General features: G+C 39.1%; 1 protein-coding gene across 1 annotated transcript in view; it reads right to left on the bottom strand.

Moving 5' to 3' along the window:
* The window catches only part of UNC5B (unc-5 netrin receptor B), a 155602-nt gene extending 136690 nt beyond the window's left edge, over positions 1 to 18912 (bottom strand). The window contains exon 1 of the mRNA XM_063307836.1: positions 18897 to 18912. Coding sequence (XP_063163906.1) covers positions 18897 to 18912 — 16 coding nt within the window. The remainder of the gene's footprint in view (positions 1 to 18896) is intronic.
* Positions 18913 to 19513: the final 601 nt, after the last annotated feature.

Below are 19513 nucleotides of genomic sequence, written 5' to 3'. Positions count from 1 at the left end.
CACGTAATCTCTGCAGTTTAGATTTACCACAACCCCTTTACACGTGAAGCCATAAGAGCTGTCAACCCCTTAAGAAAATTTACTATGATTGTTCCTTTTAATTAGAAATCAACACATATAACTAGCTTCATAAAACCTCATAATTTTGGTGTACCAAGGTGTATTCACATGGGTGATTAATTCATTCCCAGTGCAGCATGTAGCCATTTAGATGTGCTGCTCCCATTAACAGTAACTGTTGCCCCATCCCAGCCTGTGCTAACAAATGACTTTTTTTTATCATAAATAACTCAAATACAAATGTCAGTGAATATTATGCAAATGGTTCTTTACAGAATTGGGAAATGGTTGCCATATGCTTCAGGATTTAGTAAGTTTTTATATTCACTTAAGGGAAATGTACTAAAATAATGAAAGGATTCTGAAATTTGGCTATTTCAGATACAGTATTCTCAGTACAGCATGTATATATAAGTCAGGAAAATGAGGGAAAGTCAGAATCAACATAATGTGTAGGCAATGTTTGTAAATAGAGCAGTACCATATTTCTGATCAGCAGTTTTCCTAAAATCAATTCTGCTTTAAGGAGAAATACTGGAATTAACAGCAGATGTTTTTCCCAATGCAAAAGCTAATCATTCCCCTCCTATAGGAAATGCTACCATCCAAATATCTAGGACAACAGAGGATCTAAAAAGGAGGTAAACCCACTTTACATTCTTTAATGCATCGGTTTCACAGCTAAGTTGGAGATACCCAAAGGAAAAATAGGTTATCGTTATAGAGGTACCTCCAAGCAAACAAAAGTTTCCTAAAACAAATGTAATTCTCTACCCATTTACCTGAGAGTAAGCTCCACTGAGTTCCACAGAATTTGTTTCTAGAGTAGATAATTACGAAATGTACTATAAAACCATATCTTAAGAGGTGAACAAAGCCATATATTAAAATATACAGATACAGTTTACATCTGGATTATTCCTTCCAAAGTATCATCCAGACTTAGTCATATTTAAAACAAAATATGAAAGCTATCATGGCTATGTTGTATCTCTTGAGTTCAATAGGTCTCTCTCACGCATGCCTAAATCTGGGCCCAGCTCAGGCCCAGGATATGAAGATAGCTAGCAATGGTATTGTTAGGATGGTGAAGAAAACTGGGTAGACAAAAGTTCATGGCCATATTCAACCATTTTGGGGCTAGTTGCTATCTTCCAGCCCCACTTACTTCATCTGGTTTATTATTTATTTATTTATTGCATTTTTCGACCGCCCATCTCAACAATGACTCTGGGTAGTTTACAAGCGGATTTAAATTAAATATCAATTTAAAAAGATACATTATAAAAGATACATCTAAAAATATACTAAAAACTCTAAAATATAAAATATGAGAAACCCAAGATGGTGAGATTGCAGTGTTGATAAAATTCCCCAGGCTGCATCAATGTGCCAGCCATCCCCATGACAAACTATCCCCCCTCCCACCCCAGGTTGTTGAGTTTTTAAAATTGGAGGATGTTCACTACTAAATTCTTGGAAGAAAGTTTGGGATACAAATTTAATGAATGAATGAATCAGTCAATCAATAAGATCAAGTAGATACAGCTCATGCACTTTTTTTCTACTGCCCTTAGTCACACCTATGTTCAATATTCTATTGTAAGTAAATTTCTCCATCAGACTGAAATGATGGAAGACCCCCTTCATGTCTTTAAAACATAGATCATCTCTCCTCTTCTGTCATCCTGGAACTAATTAAAGGATATTCCTCACTTTCCAGCTTTTACCTTCCTCTCTTCTGCAAACCAAAGAAAGATTTACCACTGAGTGGAACTTCAGATTAAACTCTTAAATGTTGTTTGACAAAGCAGGTTTTTGCTTAAATGCCTGAATAACTAAATTACTGCCTCTCTAGACTTTTCGATGAAGAGGCACGGATGAATAGCGGAGCCTGGAGGTACAGAGCAATTATTCTTTAATCTATTTGTGTCAATCTTTGAAAGCAACCCTCCTTGTCTCTTCTTTGGTGGCTCTACCCCCCCCCCCCCCGCACCGCCAGGCCCGCCCTACTGTTAGGTAGAATGAAATAGTTGCTTCAGGCAGGGTGCTATGAAAGTACAGCAAGTGATTAGTTACCTTGTTTATTATTGCGGTATTTTCACAACAGGGGTTTCACAGGAATGGAAAAAAGTACTTGTGATATTTTCTGTCTCATGTGTTCAAAGGACCCAGCCGGCTTTGGGTAATAATTCAATGGTGAACCAGCCATTTGCTATTCTACTTCAGGCCAGAATCTCTCTTGACTGAACTTCTTTATTCAATAATAATCCACATACTCAAACAACAACACCTCTTTCTTCATTATCACCTGGGCAACAACATCCTTAGCAGTGAAAAGCTTCAAGATTAATCTGTCTTCCCCCATTTCTGGTTGTTGCTTCCTGAATACAACTTTCCTCTAGTTAAGCCAGTCAGCCAGCCAGAAATATTTGGAACCATCTCTGAAGATACTCTTAAACCCCTTTGGGTGTCAAGAAAGGGAATATGCACATTCAAACAAATGCACCAGTGAGTTTGTTCTCAGGTATGCCTTGGTATAATATACCTTTATGATTAAGAGCTTCCTGTTTGATATACCATTTTGAACCTGAACTCTTGGGAAAGAAACTAACCTCCCATAAACTGGTTTCCCTGAACCTTAAACTAAACTAATATCTAGCTGGGCATTGGAACATCACACAAGGACAGCAGCTGGCATGCCCCTTGAAATATGCATATAGTAATCATTTATTTTACTTATTGAGAATATACTCTGCCTTGCCCTTCCACAAGCACATACATTTAAATCTAACTTTATTGGGATAGGAAATCTTCATACATATCCTGAAATAGCTAGTATCATCCTTATCACCATGGAAGAAAGAGGCATCAAGATTCTTTAGCACACAAAGGAATCCCGAGCTCTGAAGTCCTTATTATCCTAATCTGCAGCCCCAAAATATTGGAACTGGAAAAGACAGCATGTCTGGAGTCATTATTAGCTCAGCTACCCCATAATTACAAGAAAAGCTGCCCATCATCCTGGGAAACAATCAAGAAAATATAAATGTAGCTTTCCAAAAAGAGGAATGAATTCTGCCCTGGGTTCTAATCACTGTTCTCCAAGTAGAAATTGCTTACTCTGTTTCTCACATGTTCCTGCAACTTTTTTCCCCCCAACTACTCTTGGAAAAAACTAACCCCCCAAATGAAGCCTAGGATAAACAATAGTGATCACAAACCAATTTCTTCTGCGCCTAAGAGAATCCAAGTAACTGGTATTGGCGAGCATGAGAGCCAGGCAGGAGACAATGTCGTTATTTTGTTTCCGACATATTCACTGAAATGCTATTTACAGATTAACTTGCTTTGGCATTTATTATCATTTGCCCAGCCTCGACAATGAGAGCTGCAGCCACTTTGACTAATGACAACAAAATCTGCTTTGTTTCTGCAGGCATGTTCTTTTATACAAAAAACCCCACACAAATTGCAAGAGAAATCCATCTGGCCTCCCATGGTAATAACACATCTGCAGATAAGTACAGCCTCACATCTCACTGTTCTGACCTTAGGTAAGCGGGGGGGGGGGTTGCAGGGAGAGGTAAAAAAGTCAAGACGGTGGCCCCGACACCCATGTATTTTCCTCATCAAGAGATATTCTTTGTACATTTGCTTAATTCTTCCACCTTTTATTCAATACTCCCTTTATTTTTTTCCATTCTTTGCTAAGACCTTTTCACCAGCCCCTGCACTGCTACTTCTCTGTGTGAAATGTCAGTATTATTTTGAAATAATAGCTTGTTTTTAATTAATCTTGGCAAAATAGAAATCTAAAGAAGAACTCGAACATTACTAAAGGGTATGAGAATGTTAGCAATGTATCCACCAGGACAACTTCTTTACATTTGCATTATCCGGCCTAAACGTTAGCGTGTATAGAAAGTTCCCCACTATATATTAGCACACTAAAATTAAAGCAAGGTGGGCATCATTTTGTGGAACCACATGTTTTTTTGTACTGCTGTTGGTGTTAAGCGGGGTTGCTCAACCTTAGCAACTTTAAGATGTGTGGACTTCAACTCTCAGCTGACTGGGGAATTCTGGGAGTTGAAGTCCACACATCTTAAAGTTGCTAAGGTTGAGAAGCCCTGGTGTTAATGGAAAAAGTTGCACAAGAAAGCATCATATAAGTGGATGGGCCTGGGATTTTCCAGAATTTTCCATGGCTGGCTGGCTTCCTTCAGGTAATGTTAACGTTTTAAGCCTATTCTTGGGATTAAACATTAAAAGAATCCTAAGGTAAAGGTAAAGGTTTCCCTTGACGTAAAGTCCAGTCGTGTTCGACTCTAGGGGGCGGTGCTCATCTCCGTTTCTAAGCCTTGGAGCCGGCGTTGTCATAGACACTTCCGGGTCATGTGGCCAGCATGACTCACGGAACGCCGTTACCTTCCCGCCAAAGCGGTACCTATTGATCTACTCACATTTGCATGTTTTCGAACTGCTAGGTGAGCAGGAGCTGGGATTAACAACGGGAGCTCACCCCGCCACGCGGTTTCAAACCGCCGACCTTCCGATCGGCAGCTCAGCGGTTTAACCCGCAACGCCACCGCGTCCTTACCCAAAAGAATCCTAGCATCAGTTAAAAATTGTTTCCTCAACACTTACCAGCTCACCTTGCACTTGGAAGAGGCTTCAGTAGAAAGCTGCCCACTAACGTCTCAGACAAAAGATTTCTTGCTTCAACTTCTGCCCTTGGCAGAAGACTGGAGGGAAGGGGGATATATAAACACCCAACCTTACAAGCAGAAGGTTGTCCGTTTACAAGGACTGGTTTTTCTGCCCGAGGCAGAACAGGAAAGGGGACCCCAATCCAATCCAAAGTGAGAACAACAGTCAGCCAAGTTTTTTCTGGCACATGACCCAGAAAATCCCACAAGCATTCTCTCCCCATTTCTGGCAGTAAAAATGTGATAAGAAATTAAATAACTACCAATTGGCTGCCCTTTCATGACACCTTAAATCTGCTACCTAGATGAGGGCCCCATCTCAGGATTCAAGCCATAATACCTCTCAAAGAATTAAGAGGAAGTAAAGCAGTGTACATATGCCCCCTCCCATCCCCTAAACCCCCAACCCTTAAAATTATACAATTTGACTTTGGGAAGATTTGCAACTTAATTTTACTACAGAATGTTTGCTTGGAGGAGTACTTAGCATTTATTTACTGCTTTCCCATTGACAATTTCTGATTGCAACTGGAGATTACCATTAAAGTTCCTACTCCAGTTTAAAGGAGAATCCAATTTTCTCTGTAATTCCACAATCAACACTGATTTCTACCCTTCGCTTCTACCAGATCTTAAGCCCCAGTTTAGGTTGGTATCTACTGCTACCACAGGCTTCTTTCTCTTTGCTTGTGATTTCAGCAAACAGCCATTGTTCTGAGACACAAAAAGGATCTAGGAGACTTTTCTTCCTCTGTCTAGCTTCTGTAATTATCCTCAGGTCTAAACAAATCAAGCTGAGGTTTAAGAAATGGCAGTGCTTAAGCTTTCAGTGTGTTGATCTATACAATTTAGCCACAAGGAAAAGAAAAGTTGAACATGGGGCAGACGTCCTTCTTCAAGTACTCCTTAAGCATCTGTATGCTAAATGCTGTTACCCTCTGTGAAGCAAAACAGCTAACATGTTATCAAATCAGCATTGTATAGCTTCTGAAATCAACCATAATACGAGCTAGCAATGTAAGCTTACAAGCATGATTTAGTGGCTCATTCATACATACAATTGGGGTCACCAACTGGAAAACAAAACAATTTTGTTCTTTTTCCACAACGATCCAGGGAAATGGCTTACAGTGAGTTTGTATTAGATGAAGGCCTCAAATGTGGCATGGTGTAGTGCAAAGTGTTGATCTAAGATCAGGAAAACCCTGGTTCAACTCCCATCTCAACCAGTGACTTGTCATGATCGAAAAAAAAGTAGATCCCCATGTTAGCTGCTTGTGATGGAAGAAAGACAAAATATATAATCTTATAAAGAAACAAACAAATACAATAATTAAACCTACAGGGACTTACCTTCAAGTTAAAACAAGATTGTGCTGTAACATAGAGTACATAAGCTACCACCTTACAAGTAGCATTTGGTTAATCCATAACTATCTTTTTAAAAAATCCTTTATATTTATTTTTGCAATTTGCATGGTTGCCCACAGGGCAAGCAACTTCCCCCTATCATGAAATCATAAGGTAGTAGCAGCTTAAAGAAGGAAGAACTGATTTTGCCTACATTACAGCCTTTACTTTTTGTGTGTATATTATTTTTTATTACAATAGCAAAAACACGAACTAAAAGAAAAGAAAGAATATAATAAAAAGAAAAATATATAAAGAAGTGACTTCCAATCTTCATTACAAGTATAGACAGATTTAATAACTTTTCACCCCCTATAAGTTTACAAACAGGTATCTCTTCTTCACATATTCCATCCCTTTTCTATAAGCAAATCCATAAAACATCAACTTTTCAATCCTGGTGTCAGCAAAAAGTCCATAAACAGTTGCCAGAACTTTGCAAAAATTTCTTGATCATATCCCTTCCTTTTATTTATTTATTTAATCAGATTTGTCACCGCCCATCTCCTCCAAACGGAGGGACTCTGGGTGGTTTACAACATAAAACAATAACTATATAATAAAATTCCAATATAAAAGATAGACTAAAAGAATTTTAAAAACTAAACTTCTTTACTTCTAATAGTCTTAATCTTTAGTTCATTCAAAGTTTGGTCTAGTGGTTAAGGTGCTGGGTTAGAAACCAGGAGACTGTGAGTTCTAGTCCTGCCTTAGGCATGAAAGCTGGCTGGGTGACCTTGGGCCAGTCCCCCTCTCTCAGCCCAAATCACCTCACAGGGTTGTTGTTGTGAGGAAAATAGGAGGAGGAAGGAGCATTAGGTATGTTCTCCACCTTGAGTTATTTATAAAAATAATAAAGGCGGGATAGTAAATAAATAAATGAATGAATCTGATTTCACTTTTTTTATATCCCATCATACAGATTTCTTCAGGGGTTTAACAAGCCTCTTTTGTAGATCCAATAAGAAAACATTTTCCAAGCCTTCCTGGTTTATCACTTGTATTTCCCTTTTAATTTTTAAAACTTCAGCCAGTTCTTTTGTATTACCAGCAAAGTGTCCTTTTCCAAATCATTCTATTGGCCTGTCATTTGTAGTTCCACTTTTGGTATTTTCTCTGTCTTGTCAGACAAAATTTGCTCCACATCTGTTATTCCTTCATTAACATATTTTAAACACATTCTATGGATAGTCTATAGTCTATCCATAGAATCAGACATTATTACTGACACTATTGATACTGTAGCGACTAATTTCTGGTTCCATTCTTCAAAGATCTCCTTTAATATTTCCAAAGTAATGACATTTGGTGTCATTTTTAAGTCCCAGTACTAACCGACATGAAGAGTAGGCTTATATTTTTTTCCCTTCTATTTGCAATCTTTAGTTCCCTCAAGTGTTCAGTTTCTAAAATAATAAAGTCACTTATCTTTGTTATGAGCCAAGATAGCCAAAGTAATTCTAGTTCCCATGAGAAGCTATTTATTTTTTTATAGTTAATTCCAAAATCTTACAGTAAAAGTCAATATTCCAAATTTAACTGGACCCTTAATCCTTTTGTAACTTTTTTAGATCAAAATCTTAATTAGCTTTTTGCTGTTTATTTCAAATGCTTTAAGTTCTTAAAGTAGTAATTAATTTTTCTTTTGTTCAGAGTTGAAGCTAAACTTAGCCGGTGACTTCTCAAAGTTGTCATTCTGAAGGCCTCTAATAGCTTTAAGATGGTTAATAGGCAATTTCTGAAAGTGATTAGAAAGTGAGGTTTGCAAACAAGATGGCTGATCCTCTCATCTCCTGGCACTCAGACCCACAGAAAACTGCTGTCCTGAGGTCTTTTCACAAGGAGCAGTCATCCAGAGCACATGTGGGCAATCTCCCTTTCTCTCCTCATCCATAGAGGTTCTGAAGAACTGGTCTACTCACCAGTTCTTTGGTCTTTGCTGCTGTCATTGGCTCTGCTTTCATGGAGATGTCTTCAGTTCGCCATGCCTCCCCTGGAAGCTACATTACAGCCTTTGCAGTTGAAAAGGACATCACAAAAACACCATGGAAATTTTAGGAAATTGTATTTTGAGGACAAATGGATCTGCCCAAAGAAAGCTTATACTACCTTTTTATAACTGACCATTTCCAAAGGGCTGGGAATTCTTCATGTTTGTTGGCTGAAGTCATGCTGCTCCTAAGAGAACAGACTAACATTCTCCCTAGGTTGGGAAGTGGATATAAACCAAAGATTCAGGGAGTTGACAGGCCCTTCCTAGAAGAAGCTGGTTTAGTTACTTATACTGAAAACATATTAGGGGCAAGGAACTGAGATCCACTGAAGCTTTTGATAAAATGTAAGTCTTTAGTCTTTAAGTTACCAGAAGACTTGGGTTGACGAACTGTCTCTTTGCTAAACTAATGACAAGAAATTTAAATCTAACCCTGCAGTGATTTTAAATGATCCAGATTGCAATTCTGTGCTGTACTCTTGGACACAAGAGTGGCTGACTTGGAGACCAAAGACAGGATCAGTAGATCTGATGAGCTTTCATTTAGGCTGCTGCTGCTGCTCGTCAATAAGAAATTTAATATAGACTGGACATCCAAAGGGAAATAAATTTTAGGATTATGCAAAACATTGAAAGGACTTTAAAAAGGGAAACCACTTCTGTTGTTTCTAAGACCTATGTGAAGTAAGGAAACCATGCATGTGCACATACATACATGGAAATCTGGGTATAATCTCCGCAGTAGCCTTGAGAGTCTTCCAGCATGATCATGGCTTTAATCCTAACATGCTTTGCAATACACTGTCTTTATAGTCCTAATAAATTGTTCTTACTGCTCTAATTTCACTTTCTTCCAGATAATGTGTTGAAGTCAATATATGGTTGAAACCAGTCTTTCTTGCCAATTTCTCAAATCCTTGAGTAAAAGAACCTCATAGTTTGTGAATATAAAATTCAGGACTGGGGAGTCCAAAAGTCACATGTAATATAAGAGGTCATGCTTAACTGAATCAGAATCTCTCTTAAGTGTATTGTTTATTATCTCAAAGCAATAGAAAGACTCCCTAAGGAAGAAGTCATATGTAATAAAATTCTACTTCTTGCTCTATTTCCATTCTCGGTAGCTGTGCTACAGCAAGGCATATTAGAGATTTTTAGCTTGCCCCACCCTGAAAACTGGGTCAAGTAGCAAAAAAACAGAGAGACATGCTATGAAAACATGACATACATTTGGATGGAAAAGAAAAAGAATACATTGCTCCTGGTTTCTTTTCTAGTAGATTACAATTCATATAATTCCTCTTTTTTCTCAAGAAGCACTTGGAAATACTTCACAACTCTCAAAATTTAATCTAAAATTAAATTTGGACCCAATTCTTTTTTATTTTCTCTCTAAAACAAACTCTTTATAAACATGTTTAAGATGGCCAAAATGGTGCAGTCAGATTCTTAGGATTCACTGACGGTACCCCCATGGATCTGTGCCGTGCATTCAAATAAATAGCATGTAAACATTCTTTCATTTAGAACTCATATCTTGGCATATTTCTCAGGAGTTACAGTGACAAGGCTGCAATTTAAAGGAATCTGATGTATTTGTTTTTATACTACAACATGGCAAAGACACCAAGCACATTACATGAGAAAACTTCCCACTCCTACTATGGATAAGTCACTCATGCCCTGGTTGCTTCCTGGTTGGATTGCACAATGTGCTCTTCAGAGGGCTTTGCACAATGTGCTCTTCAGAGGGCTGCCCTTGAAGACCATCCAGAAACTGCAGCTGGCCCAAAATGTGCGGGTGTGTGTGGTTCTAAGTGCCTATATTACACTGCTGCTACATGAGCTGTGCTGGCTTCCAGTTTCTTTTTGGGTGCAATTCAAGGTTCTGGTTATCGCCTCTAAAGGCCTAAATGGCATGGGACCAGGCTACTTGTGGGACTGCCTCTCACTGAGGGTATCTGCCTGTCCCACCAGGTCAGATAGGGTGGACATGCTCCAGGTCCCTTCTCTGAAATGTTATCATCTAATGACACCTCGGAAGTGTGCCTTCTCCATAGCTTCCCCTGCCCTGTAGAACACCCTTCCCCCAGAGATCCAGCAGGCCCCCATCCTCCTTGCCTTCCAGAAAGCCTTAAAGAGCTGGCCCTTCCCATAAGTGTTGGGGTAGAATCAGGCTGGATCCCACTAAGATGGTATGTGGATGTATGTTGCCTTGGGGTACCACCAGTTTTTATAAACTTATATTTTATTGATTTTTATTCTGATTGTTTGGGGGGATGTGTTGTTTTTTACTTTTTTGTGCACCCCTGAGGGTTGTTGTTACAATATGGGCGGCTATATAAGTTTAAAATAAAATTAGTTAATTAAAATAAATAAATCAGAAGTTTCTTTGTGAAGGGAGAATAGACCAAAAGGTAAAGGTTTTTTTTTCCTGAATAAAACAACAGATTAGCTGTGGGGACTGATTCAAAATCCATTCTTTAAAGGGATGCCTGAAAAATATTGCCCTGACTACTTAACACTTAATAAAACAAATGTTCCATTCTAGCTGTAGACTATCTGGCACCATTTTAATCAGATAATGCAAGGAATGGAACCTAGGATTTTAGCATTCAAAGTATATGCCCTAGCACTAGGCTAGTTTCATTTTTTGCTGTCTTTAATAGGAACTATAAAAAAGTCTTCTGTTTGAAACCAGAAGACAAGAATGATAACATTGATTAAGAAGCCAGAAAAAAAATAGAATAGTCAAAAACAAATTAGATCGAGTAATGTAGTATGCATTAAAATACAGAAAGAAATTGTGAGTAGATAAAATGGGTTAGCTAAAGGAACAGCAATTTCACAGAATTACCAGAACCGAACAAAGAATTAGGGAACAAATATACCAAAAACACTTTGGATGCTATCACACATCCACAAGGAAATGAAAGGGAAGCTGTTTATTGTATCACTGTTTGAACTGGATGCTGAACAGATCACAACAGAGACATCTTTTCAGTTCCAATCCTTTTATTTTGGGTAAGTTTTATGGTGCCAAATAATTTAATTAAAGTTGCATGGCAAGAGCTTTAAATGGAAGGCTTTTTATTTATTTATTTATTTATTTATTTGACAATATTTGTAAACTGCCCCAATCAGAAGGCTCTAAATGGTGCACAGCAAGAAGAACGCATAATAAACCCAAAAACATAATAAACAATTAGCAGGACTACAGCCAGATGGCTGTTCGTAGTCAGCCTATGAGCCAAAGGCTCACTGAAATAAAATGATTTTAAGGCTCCTCCAGATTGCAAGGAGGGGCAGGACCAGGACACTTCACAAAGTGAGAAGGCCTGTCTTCTAGCCCTCACTCCTCTCAACTCACATGGAAGGGAGATTCTTAGATCAGCCCCCTCTCACTGTTCAGACCAAATGGATAGGATCCCGCTTGGCAAGGCAGTCCCTGATATATCCTGGTGACAGACCACATAGGACTTTATAGGTGATACACCTTGAATTAGGGCTGAAAGTCAACCAGTAGCCAGCACAGCAACCTTAACCTTGGTATTATTTTACAAACTGGGTTATCACAACTCACAATCTCCAAGCTATTTTCAAAGGCAGCTCCATGTAAGCACATTGCAGCAGTTCAATCATGAGGTGCTCAAGCCAAAGTTTCCATCTGCTGCTCTTTCAGAAGCCACATGAACAGAATGATAGGAAAATCACTGATAAGCTCCTTTGGGGGAGTGTGGACGCTGAAAAGGATCTATATACAGTAATCCATCTCTTGGGTTCTCTGCAGCTGAATCCCTACCACCTTTTCAACGACTTTCTCTTTTTAAAAGAGACGCTAGAGATTGGGCAAAAGTTGACAAATATGGCCAGATTCAGAGATAGCTTTTTCAGGAAAGGGCACCCTCTGCCTCTTTCAAGGCAGGTGAGACAATGCCCAATCTCAAGGAAATACCAACCAACTCTTGAATCCAGCAACACATGCCCCACCAAGATACCTGAAAAAGCCAGAAGGGCCATGGATTTAACTCACAACTGCAGAGAACCCCACCTACCTCTCAGGTTCCAACACTCAAAAGAATCCCAATTATATCATAAGACACTGCCCTTCTCATCCCTTTTGGCTCCACCCAACTGAGTAAACCAGGTAAATACAAGCAACTTTATTTGAAAGAAAACCTGCAGGCTTACCTGGGTGACTTCTCATCACCTTGTTCCACATATCCTTCTCAAGTAAGGACTGAGTCACCATAAACAGGGTCACTGGTCAATGTAAAAACAGGCTCTGTCACTCCTATCACCACTAACCAAGTTTACTTATAAACTTACACCAGTGCTTGGGTGTAATCACTTTCGGTTTTATGCCATTGCCACTCCAGGCAGTTCAGTTACTTCATCATCACCAGGCTTTGTTTCTGCTCATCTGTTACTCATGCAACATTTGCTTTATGTTGGCCAGTATTATTCCCATGTGCTCTAATTTCCAGGAATAATCCATTAGACTTAAACAAATCAGGGGGTTGAGAATCCTTGTTCAAGTTATTTTTTAAAAAAGATTAACATATTATATCCAAAAGGAAGGACAGTTGTTTGTAGACTAACTAGAGAAAATTATTATGTGCCATCAAGTCAATTTTTAGCAACCACACAGATAGATTTTCTTCATGAAACTTGAGAAAAAGGTAGATAAAGAGCAGGATGTTGGGATTTTTTTTTTAAATCTCAGGGACCTGTTAGCAATCTTGATCTGTCTGATGATTTTCCTCCAATATGGAAATGTATTAATTCTGCTGACACGTATTGCTATGCTTCCATGCTGACACTTGTCTAAATACAATATTTCCTCCCACTGGAGAAGTATAATTTGCCTAATTGGGAATTATGTTCTAGCCTAGATAATGTGTGCATGATTTTTTTTAATATTCCAAACACTAAGCTGATATGTGTACAAATATTTCTGACTGAATTATTCCATGTAAGTCTTCAATAAGGAGACATAAATAGTTCTATTCAAATGAATCCACAGAAAGGAGGAACTCTTCCAATTCCCAGCCTGTTTGCAAAACTATGTCAAAATTTCAATGCAAAGGTATAGCAAAACAGCCTACCAACTTATCACCATGTATTTGCAAGACTGCAACATATTTGAACAATCAACAGCAAAAACAACACCCCAGTCTCTGGGTTATTGACAAAGCTTCATCCATGGGCTAGAAAGGGGGTAAGAAATTCATCATCAAGCAGGCTGTGTAGTTTTTAAAAGACAAGACGACTAATATTGTCAGAAACTACAATGAAACTACAGTCTGGGGCACAGGGGTGGCAGTAGAGCCAACAGCTACCCACGACCATGGAGTGGTTCTGTAGGTGTTTTCCATATACCACAACTTCCTGGTCTCCATCCCTATTTGTCTGCCTTCCCCCTCCTATGAAGACTAAGGTCCAATACTAATCAACAGTTACTATAATCAGTTTTCATTTTTTGGCTTCCTGCCTGTACATATTGCAGCACTGACAAATTTTAAAAAATGGGTTGGTCAAGGAATTAAGAACTGAAATCAAATCAGGACTTGCTATGCAGATTTGAGTCCTGGTTACAGTGTATTTGTGAATGAACCCTTTTTGTTTTCCACCATATTGTGTGCAGGTGTTCATTGGAAAGTTATTTCATATTAATAGATGGAATTACATAAGCAACAGAGTGGTTACTGTTTTTTTCAATCAACCTAGTAACTTCCTAGCAGTCTCCCCGTTTCCCTTCAATTGACATTGACAGCTTTCTTTTCCCCCACTTAGTAGTGGCAATATTTTGACTACATGTTTTTTAAAGAACTGACAGGATTTACCACATCTGTTGGCATTTATGCTTAGTTTTACAATAAACTAAAATCAATAGTATCCCATTGATCTTTTACCTATAAGTGGGTTCAAGAAGTGTATGTTGCAGTATTTTCACGTAGGAAAAGAATCCCACAATACTCACCTGATAGTAAAATACAGTTATTGACTTATTTAATTTCCTCACTCAATAAGTTTTACTTAATTTGAAGGCTCTCAGTTCTAATTTTGAGCAGAGAGGCATCTCTTCATCTTAGCTATGATTGCAAGACCTTTCTAAAGCCAGAATATCACCACTTTCTTGAGTTACTTACAACTACTAAACTTTACAGAAAAAAGTTTGGAACTAACAATACAACCCACACAAATTCTACTCAAAAGCAAGTTGCAGGGAATATGCAGAAATTCAGGCTCAGAGTATTTAAAAATTATTCTGAAACATCAGGCCTGTTTCCACCCCTAAAATTCCAATTTAATCAACTCTGCTGTGAATGGATGGCATCTTAATGTAGGTAGCCTATTTGTTTCCACTTTATTCTTCCCTCCCTAGAAGTAGTTAGGCAACCCAAACAAGATAAGCTATGTGGTACATCTCAGGCCAGGAGTATGGATTTTCTTGATGAAACTGTTCTCAAATGCCAACTGACCCTATCACTGTGAAAGTTGTAGATATGTATCATGAACTTGCTGTGATTCTTGGATGCAAAAGAACATGCAACACAACCCGTTTGAAGGGCATCAAGTTAGAGAAAGCCACAGTAAGCAGAAGTACATCAGAGTGAAAGAACTGTTTCTGAAAAAAAGGATTTCTGTTTTCCTAAGGAAAGAGAGGAACTGGAAAGAGTAAAAGACCAGTTTAATTTCTTCCTTTGTTTTCAAGTTGTGCCAGCCTGTTTTTGATTGATTGATTACCTGCCATCAAGTCATTGTCAGCTCCTAGCAACCACACAGATTTTCTCCATGATGATCTACCCCTAACCTGGTCTTTCATGTCTTCCAATAGTGCCCTCATAGCTGCTGTAACAGTCCATCCACCTCGCTGCTGGTCATCCTCTTCTTCTCTTTCCTTCCATCTTTCCCAGCATTACAGCCTTCTCCAGAGATAGGTCTTCACCTATTATGTCCCAAGTAGGACAATTTGAGCTTGGTGCCAGCCTGTAGTACTATAGTTATTGCAGAATCCAGCAAGACAAATATAGAATAAGCCTGAGAGCATTTAACAGAAGAGTGCAACGGAAAGATGACAGGTTGCTTCCTTCCATAATCCACTGTTCAGAAAGAACATGGGTGACTGGGAGGTGATTGTTCCCTCCTGAACACCGGGCTGCTGAAATGTTGCCTGTTGTCTCTGTCTCCCTCCAATCAGCACAAGCTAGTCAAGGCAGGCAAGTCCCCCCTCCTGTTTTCAACAGAACCCTGTGCATTTTGTTGTTGTCATCGTCATCCTCCACACAGTCACCAATATATTTCTTCTGAGTGAAAAGCATACACTCATCTCTTTATATCACTCTCTAAAGGCTTAAGACAGACTGAGGCAGAATTAGATGGAACAGCTGGCAATAAAACTCCTCAGCTGAGACTACTAAGTGGTCTTGGCTATTGCGTGGAGGGGTCATTAACAATCAAGATGGAAGTGCTGCATTCCCTTACAGCAGGTACATAAATACTAATGAAAACAAAACCAAAATGTCATTTGTATACACAGAAGCAGATACAAAGTGAATGGGAATACTGAAATCTCTCCTGTACACACACACAGTAAACCTGTGTGGTTGTGGGGAGGGGTTGTAATATAAGTCATTGCCCTGAACAATATCGCTTTAGGATGCAGGTTTCTGTTCAGTACCATCACTTAGCAATGGCCTCCAGAAAAGGTTAAAGAAAGGTATCGGCCAATAGCTTTGCTTTCAGGTTATACAAACATAGTAGAACAGCACTTCTCAACCTTGGCAGCTTGAAGATGTGTGGACTTCAACTCCCAGAATTCCCCAGCCAGCATGGCTGGCTGGGGAATTCTGGGAGTTGAAGTCCACACATCTTCAAGCTGCCAAGGTTGAGAAGTGCTGTAATAAAATTGGTTTGTCATTGGTCTGCTCATGGAGTAGAAATCGTCCTTGCCCGGGGTGCGCAAGCAAAAGAAAACACATTCTGGCCTTCTCTGCCTGTATATGAATGGTAGGAAGGAATCTCAGGCTGCTGATGCTGAAAGCAAACAGGGAACAAACTGTCTGTAAATGTAGAGAGTAAGGAAGATGACCCTGACAGAGAAAGGCCAGACGCATTACCAAAGCAACAGGGGAAAAACATGGCTTAAGCGCAAACAAGAAGGCATAAGCAAGTGACTCAGGCAGACACTCCCTAATTCACATGAGTATAAGTGGGGGTGGGGAGGTGAGACTTGCAGTCAGTCAGACTTGCAAGATTCTGTTACTAGAGCCAATATTAATAAAGGTAGTTTAGCCATCTGGTGAAGTTGGTTTCTGGGTTTGGTCTACACAGTGAGGCTGACAGTGAATCATGTGAAAGATAATTGGAATCAAGGTACAGATTTGGATTTGAGCTAAATTGTGAATTAGCTATCATTATACTCCATTCAAAAACACTTGAAAGGTATTGGAAAATTGCTGAGTAATTTCCAGTTTAGTGGGCACCCAGCACAGCCCCAGTCAATCGCTATGTCTAGATCTCAGCAAGCACAGGCCACTCAGTTCAGCCAGCAAAAAGACATGAAGTTAATTTATCAAACATCAGCAAACTTTCAAGAACAACTACCTGGGAAAAAATGAGACACAAGGTAGTCAAAAGCAGGGAGAGAGACAGAGAGATGATCAACAGGTAAAAATTGACATCACAGGTAGTCCTCAATTTACAACCACAATTGGGATGGGAACTTCTGCTGCTAAGTGAGGCAGTCATTAAGTGAGTCATGCCCAATTTTATGAACATTTTTGCCATGGTCATTATGTGAATCACCATGGCTGTTAACTGAATCACATGGTCATTAAGTGAATCCAGCTTCCCCCACTGACTTTGCTTGTCAGAAGCCAGCTGGGAAGGTTGCAAATGGTGATCACATGACCCCAGGACACTGCAACCATTGTAAATATATGCTGGTTGCCAAGCGTCTGAAGTTTGATCATATGACCGCAGGGATACTGCAATGGACATAAATGCAAGGACCAGTCATAAGTCACTTTTTTCAGTGCTGTCGTAACTTTGAACAGTCACTAAACAAATGGTCATAAGTTGAGGACTACCTGTATCTATGTATCTATATATCAGAAGGCATCAAACTTTCTAGAGCTATTGCAAACAATACCTTGGGTAATTTGCATGGACAGTCCCAAAGAGAGTGGCCCTGGCTGTTCCAGTTTTAACTCTTTTATGTCTGTAATGGCAGAATAGAGATGGACAATAGGATACCAGGCAATCCTGCCTCTATTTTGCATTCCTAAAGAGACAATTTGGTGGACATAGCTAACAAAATGTTCATCATAAAGGAATTCACAAATTGACTGACCTCAGAGTAGGGCGTGGATATAGAACCTTTTCAAACAGTGAGGAATTTATCCTTATGCATGCAACTTCATCACTGCATTATTACTTAGAGCAGAAATTAGATGGAGAAAAAAGCTATAAATAACGCCCACATCGCAACACCTCTATGCCTGGCTATTAGAAGAGTTAAACAGCAAGCTCTGCATTTCGTGGCAGCATCACTAATGCTGTTGTAAATGTACTGCTGGTCAAGATTTTTTTTTTAAACCCTGCTTACACCACCATTTCTGGATGCAAACTCTCTGTGCCAGGCAAGGAGATGTGATGGCCAGCATGACAGGTTATGACCACAAGCGGGAAGCATAAGCTATCATATTCATTTCCAAGTTGCCTAAGCTTGATGTTTGCATAACGATCTCTGGCTGCAACTCATAGCATTATTAGATAAGCAGCCTGGAGTGGGTAGGGAAATATAGGGATTGATAAAAGGAAAAAATGAAAAATAAACATGAACAGATAATTAAGTCAAAATTCATAGGACTGGTGATGACTAAATAAATGATAGGCCTTCAAGTCTATCCTGTATATGAATTTGAAGATAAATACTATTTGCAAAATGCCAGTCTGCCTTTCCCTGCAGGAAGTTCGGTCCACGTACCTTCCATCATCTTTCCCACAGTCCAAAATAAGAATATTGAAAGCGAAAATTGTGATGTGGGTTCACAGAACCCGGCCAAACATAGGAAGGTAGGTTATGACACTGTGTTATACAGTAATTCAAAGGCAAAGCCATAACAGTTATAACTGGCTGTTTGTGGTAAAATTATCTGTGTCATACTGATAGTTTTCAGAAATTCCTGGATTGGGTTGGATGCAACATATCTACTTTTGTGCCTTCTATGGATTTGACCACAATAATAGTTTTTGCATTGACAACGTGATCACTATACTGTATATTGTTAGAGACCTTTTTGATCCCATTGCAAACTCATGTCACAGTATCAATTCAAGGGTACCCTTCTAAGTATCAGATAGAGGGAAAAAAACATAAACCTTTGTTTTCTTTTTGGTATAGTGGTATTGTTGCACTATAAATTTGATAAATAAATAAATCCTCTGCTGGGTTGGAGGAGAACCTGCAAAGCATTTGCGCACAAGTTAGCCATTCCTCAGATTCATTTCATGAGATATCAAGTAATATCCCATGTATATTAAAGCAAATTTTAAAATGTCTTTGGAGGCAAGAGATTTCAAAATCATATGGGCACAGTTTAATAAATAGCACATAGAGAGGCTAAAAGGCAATTTTCTATCTTTCAAAGTAGCTGTATCAAGCTAGACATGGAACAATGACTTTATTATGTTACAGGAGTGAATTCCCCTACCTGCTCCCAGGGACATAGGCGCAAGCTAAACTAGTAAGATACTACAAACAGGTAGGAGATTCCAGCAGATTTTAGGGATGCCATAATTATCACTCTTTTTAAAAAGGGTGATAGGACAGACTGTGGAAATTATTGAGGCATCTCCCTTCTAGCTACGGCAGGTAAAATCCTCGCAAGGATACTTGCAAATCATCTCTTATTTATATCAGAAGACATCCTCCCTGAAACTCAAAATGGCTTCCGCCCTTCCAGAGGGACAATGGATATGATTTTCACTGCATGACAGCTGCAAGCAAAGTGCAAGGAGCAAAACTGCCCTCTGTACATGGCGTTTATTGATCTGACTAAGGCTTTTGATACTATAAATCACGCTGCTCTTTGGATCATCCTTCTGAAAATCGGATGTCCTGATAGATTTGTGAAAATCTTGTGGCTACTCCATGATGACGTGATAAACAGGGATGTGTTACTGTCCGAACCTTATTTGCTATCTTCATCGCTATGATTCTACACCTTGTTGAAGGGAAACTTCCTACTGGTGTAGAAATTATATATTGAACAGATGGAAAGCTTTTTAATCTTAGCAGGCTGAAGGCAAAAAATAAGGTAACTAAAAC

The sequence above is a fragment of the Candoia aspera genome, chromosome 6 (genome assembly GCF_035149785.1).
Source record: "Candoia aspera isolate rCanAsp1 chromosome 6, rCanAsp1.hap2, whole genome shotgun sequence".
Taxonomy (NCBI): Eukaryota; Metazoa; Chordata; class Lepidosauria; order Squamata; family Boidae; genus Candoia; species Candoia aspera.
The sequence above is the reverse complement of the archived record's forward strand: the minus strand, read 5'-3'. Positions and strand labels throughout refer to the sequence as shown.